This window comes from Octodon degus, unplaced genomic scaffold (assembly GCF_000260255.1).
Source record: "Octodon degus isolate 3935 unplaced genomic scaffold, OctDeg1.0 scaffold00006, whole genome shotgun sequence".
Lineage (NCBI taxonomy): Eukaryota > Metazoa > Chordata > Mammalia > Rodentia > Octodontidae > Octodon > Octodon degus.
Genome location: NW_004524582.1, coordinates 31,535,166 through 31,540,467, shown reverse-complemented (window position 1 = coordinate 31,540,467; position 5,302 = coordinate 31,535,166). Strand labels below are relative to the sequence as shown.

Genomic DNA, 5,302 nt, shown 5'->3' with positions numbered 1-5,302 from the left:
CGTGTCCCCGCGCCGCTCCAGACTCCTGGGCTCCTGGCCTCCGCCCTCTCCAGGCCACCCTCACCGGTGCGCGCAGCGGGCCGGGGTCCTGTGGGCCCTCGTGGAGCCCCCGGTTGGGTGGGCTTGGGGACCCACCCTCCGGGACAGGGGTCCGACCTGCGGATGCGCCCCTACAGGGCTCTGCGGGTCTTAAGGGGAGCCAGTACGCGGGCCCTGGGGCCGGGACTGCAGGCAGCTGGAGGAGGGAGGAGAGTGAAGTCAAAACGGGAAAAGAAAATGGAAGGACGAGGGCGGAAGAGCATTGCGGTGAGGAAGGAGGAAAGTGAAATTCAAAAACAAACAAAAGCCCCAAATCCAGCGATGATAGAGGCAACTGGAGCGAGGCTAGGGCAAGGGCAGGTGTAGTAGACAGCCACGCAGCCCAAGGGGGGCACTGAGCCAGGGTCATACAGGGGCTTCCTCCAGAAGCTTGGGGGTGCAGGCTCCCCAACTTCAGTTCCTTTGTGTTTGTGTGATGGAAATTGGGACAGGGCCCTGACCTCCCTCTGGGTTCTCCCAGGTCCTCAGGCTGCGCCAGGCAAGAAGGGTCCCCCTGAGAAGCCCTCATCCAAGCCCCTCTCCCGTTTCCTTGCCCCTCCCCCTCCCAGGCCTTTGTTCCCCGCGGGCGAGAGATAGAGACCGGGATGGGGGCGTCTGGGCCCTATAACCTGCATGTCTCTTTAGCCTGGGCACCCCGGCCCCAGAGTGCTCCCTCTCCCTGGGATTGGTGGTTTCCTGTGGACCTGTCCTTCAGTAAGACCAGGGAAGCTAGACTGCCCGCACTGCCCATTTTGCTCTGCAAAAAGCACACACTGGGAGGCCAGATGAGTGCTGTCACCACGCCTTAGTTCTAGAGTCTGGGTGTTAGCAAGGAGGAGGTATGAGTGTGTTCCAGGGAGCAGGTGGCCTCTGACCTATGACCTCTTTCACCTGTTGGATAACCCCTTTCCTGGGGTGGAATAACACTGGTGGCCAAGGGACCCACAGCTCAGAGCCCACAGCATCCAGACTTTACCCTTCCTTCCCTCTTATGTGAACTAGAGCAGCGGCTCCAAAGTTTCCTTGAAATTTGACATTTGGTTAGTACTCTTATGGGGGTGACTGGAAATTGCTCTCCCTGGTGACATTTCTCTCCCTGCATCGCGGGAGGATCCCCACCTGCAGCCCAGCTAGCAGCCACGCCAAGATATTGCACTTCCTCTTTTCGTACAATGCGGGTTAGGGTCTCAGCTTCCACCTGGAGCAGTCAAACAGTGCTGCAGTGCTTGGGCCTCTTGGACCCTGTAGGAGTTGGGGGATTGGGGGTAGGAGCAAGACTCTCCAGATCTGGTGGTGTGCACACCAGCCCAACGCTGGTCTTCATTTGGGCACCAGAAGGGCACATGGCTTTGCAAAGGGACTGGATAGGGGCAGGAGTGGAATCTGCAGCCTCTAAGAATGCAGGCCCAGTCCACTGCATGCAAGCCACCACCATCAGCACTCCTGACCCAAGCCCAGCTCCCTTGCCCATCCACCTGACCTTTTGGCCTTCTGGGGCCCGCTGAACTCCTTGGACCTCAGCTGGGAAATGGAGCTTTGCTCTGAGGCTGGTTCCTGTCGGTTCTCCATCATGCAGATGTGCCAGGGGTCGGGCAGACCCCTGCAACCTGCATTACCCTGTTGCCAACCACGGGAGCCCCCCGCTCCCTTTGGGGGGTTTTGGAGCAGGCACTCATCGTCCCCTCATTTCCCCTGGGGTCTCTGTCCCCAAGCCTGCAAGCTGCACAGCCAGCCTAGGTGGCTGCAGGGTGTGGTTCTCTTGTGCTCCTAGCTGGCCTGGGGAGGCCTGTTTGCAGCCCTGTGTCCTTGCTATCCCACTGGAGCTCTTTGGTGGTTGACATTTGCATGCAGAGAGGGCACTGTGGGCTGGCCCAGGCTGGGTGCTGGTGGGTGGGAGGGGAAGTCCGGGGCTTTCTCAAAGGCACCCCTTTGCTCCTGTCCCCTGGTACACATAGTACACATGCTTTATGCAGCTTTCCAAGGTCCGGCATGCAGCTGGGAAGTGGCCGGGTCGGGCTGCTTTTTGTGCTTGTGTTTTTGTCTTCCTCTTTCCTCTGGGCACGGGTGGGCTTTTGGATGCGTGCGGGTGTAAGAAGAGGTCGTGTGCAGCAGTTTCTTGTGTGGGGGGTCCACTCTGGCCTCCCTTGCCCCTTTCTGTACCCTGGGCTGGGGCTGAACGCCGAAGCTGTGCTACACCCCCTTAGCCCCTGGCTGTGGGCGACCTCAAAATGGGACAGCTTCAGGGACCACTTCTGGGAAGCAGCCCTGGGAACCAACCATTATGCCCCTCTCTCCCCGCAGCCAGCGACCGGGACTCACCAGAGACCGGCGAGGAGATGGGGCGTGCAGAGGGAGCCTGGCCACGAGGCCCCGGGCCGGGCGCAATGCCGCGAGAGGCGGTGGACCTGGCGGCGGCGCGGGGCCCCGCGGCCTGCGGGGAGGAGGCGGTGGAGCTGGCCGAGGCCCCGGCGGCCGTGGCGGGGGAGGCGCGCGGAGGAGGCCGCAAGAAGAAGACGCGCACCGTCTTCTCCCGCAGCCAGGTCTTCCAGCTGGAGTCCACCTTCGACCTGAAGCGCTACCTGAGCAGCGCCGAGCGTGCCGGCCTCGCGGCCTCGCTGCAGCTCACCGAGACCCAGGTGAAGATCTGGTTCCAGAACCGCCGCAACAAGTGGAAGCGGCAGTTGGCAGCGGAGCTGGAGGCGGCCAGCCTGTCCCCACCCGGCGCGCAGCGTCTAGTCCGTGTGCCCGTGCTCTATCACGAGAGTCCCCCAGCCGCGCCGCCTGCACCGCCCGCGGCGCTGCCTTTCCCGCTGGCGACCCCCGCGCCCGCACCGCCCCCGCCGCTGCTCGGTTTCTCTGGGGCGCTCGCCTACCCGCTGGCCGCCTTCCCTGCCGCCGCCTCTGTGCCCTTCCTGCGGGCGCAGATGCCAGGCCTGGTGTGAGCCGCGCGTGCCCCTTCTGGTGGCCCCCGCAGACCCCGTGGACGCTCGACTGTGCTGGTGGTGTGTTCAGGGAGCGGGAGGCTCCCGGAGTCTCCTAGGTACCTAGAGGAGGACGCGCACAGCCCTGGGGAGCCCCCAAATGTTCCGGGCAACTGGACTGCAGCTCCCCACCAGCTACAAGGCTGGAGCTCGTTGAAAAAAGGGACCATGCAAAGACGCTGGCACCAGGCACACGACCGAGCGACTTGGGGCTCCACCGCGAAGGAAAACATCACAAAGCTGCCCCAGGGGCTCCAGGTGACTGCCCCCACACTCAAAGTGACACCAACACAAAACAATCCCTTTCCTGGAACTGCAGCGGGACCTAGACAGTGGCAGGTCCCTGGGTGGGCTGTGACCAGTGCTTTCTCTGCCGTGGAGGTGGAGAGGGGTCCCCAGTGCTGGACCTGGATCTGGGGCCAGGCCAGCAAGGCTGGAGCTTCTGTCCTGGGCTGTGGCCCCCGGTTCTCTGGTGAAGACTTTTTTTCTTTTTTGATGAATATGCTTATTTGCGTATGGAATAAAAAGGGACGTTTGACAGTTTGGCTGTCCTGTGACCCTGGGTGGGGGTGGCTGTGGCGTGCAGGCTGCAGTGGGCACATCCCTACTGGGTGCTAGGATGGAGGCCGGGCTGCTGTGCCATTGGGCAGAGCAGACAGGAGTGGGGGTGCGGTCTGTGCTCCCTAAGCCCCGCTCCACAATAGACAGGACTTCAGGACTCCAAGGCAGTCTTTGGGAGGAGCAGGGAGGCAGAGGTGAAAGGGCAGTGGGCAGCCCCAGCCTGAGCTGGACCAAAAGCCGCGGCTTGTGCTGGCCTGGCTAACTTGCCGGTGTCCTAGGGAGCGCCGGCTCCCGCCTTAGCTGCTCCCTTCCGGCTCTGAGCTAAAGCTGTTCTGGAGGACCAGATCGCTGTCACCTGCCTCCACTGCCCCAGCTGCGCCATCTGCTTCTGGGTGAAGATTGTCGAGGTCCTGTCCTGGGTGGCAGGGGACACTATTTCTGGTGCTTCAGAGACTGAGTAGGTCCTTCGGGGTCTAAAAGGTCCCCTTCCATGTTCCCTCCTGCTCCACCTTGCCATACAGGGGACACCAGGTACCTAGAGAAGGCACCTTTGGACCTGGGGGCTGCCCACCCGTGTGCGCCCCACCCTACCTTAGGCGGTGGTCAGCTCCCAGGATCTCTGGCCAGCCCTTCAGCAGCCAGTGCAGAGAGAGAGAGAGAGAGAGAGAGAGAGAGAGAGAGAGAGAGAGAGTGTGTGTGTGTGTGTTGGGAGGAGGGTTATGGCCCCAGAGTGTGGCCTTTGAGAGGCTCCTGTGGAGGGCACAGCAGTGGCATCTCTAAGCCACCTACCCGTGGGTCAGCTGGGGCTCCCCTTTCCGGGCTGCCCCCCTGCTTTTCTAATTCTTCTGGGACAGAGCCCTATGATCTGTTCCAATGAAATGAATTTATTTTCTAGCCCCCCTGCAGTCAGCATTCACGGGGTAGTGGGGTGTCCCCGTGCACCCTCCCCCTTGCCCTTCTAGGCCTTGGTGGTGCCACTGGCTGACCTCACCCAACCCCAAATGGGCTTGGGCACCAGTGGCCTCTGTGGAGACTTGGGATTCCTGGTCCTGGAGTCTTTCTGCACGGCCTTTAAGGGTTATGGACACCACAGTGCAACCACCTTCTAGCCAGCTCCCGTGGGGTCTTAAGGTCTCATGGTGACCATGGGATGGGTCCAGCCAGAGTTCTCAGGGAAGCTGTTTTGTTTTTTATCATTTATTTATTTGGTACAGGGTTTTGCTACACAGCTCCAACTCCTAGTGACTCTCCTGTCTCAGACTCCTGAGCACTGGGATTACAGGCGTGCACCACCAGGCCTGGTTTTGGTGGCCAGCATGGTGTGCCCAGGGTTCCAAGGTTCTGGGGTTCTGTGACCAGCAGGACATGCTGTACTGGGGATTGAACCTGGGTCCTTGCTCTTGCCAGGAAGGCACTTAGACCACCCAGCTATCTCCCCAGCTGGAAGCTGGGTTTAACGACTGCTGGGAGATACTTGTCAGGGTATGGGTGAGATGGCACAGGGCAGGAGAGATGGAGGTAGTGGCTGTCTGCTGGCATCCAGCAGGTTCAGGCAGCTCAACTGCAGGCAGATTTAAGATGGGGCTGTATTTTGATGGAACTAGTGAGACTGGGCAGGAGAGCAATTTCCAGATCTCTGGACTCAGAGAGGCAGGAAGGATTGAGTGGGAGAAAGGCTGCGC

At 61.0% G+C, this 5,302-nt stretch overlaps 1 protein-coding gene across 1 annotated transcript; it reads left to right on the top strand.

The window, feature by feature from the left end:
• The first annotated feature begins 2,387 nt into the window (after positions 1 to 2,387).
• Positions 2,388 to 3,020, top strand: Hmx1 (H6 family homeobox 1). Its single transcript, XM_004624598.1, has one exon. It carries the CDS (start codon positions 2,415 to 2,417, stop codon positions 3,018 to 3,020), a length of 606 nt encoding a protein of 201 aa, XP_004624655.1. The 5' UTR covers positions 2,388 to 2,414.
• Positions 3,021 to 5,302: the final 2,282 nt, after the last annotated feature.

What these genes read in the sequence shown, in the direction of transcription:
- Hmx1 (XM_004624598.1), top strand. Translation starts at nt 2,415, where the DNA reads ATGGGGCGTGCAGAGGGAGCCTGGCCACGAGGCCCCGGGCCGGGCGCA.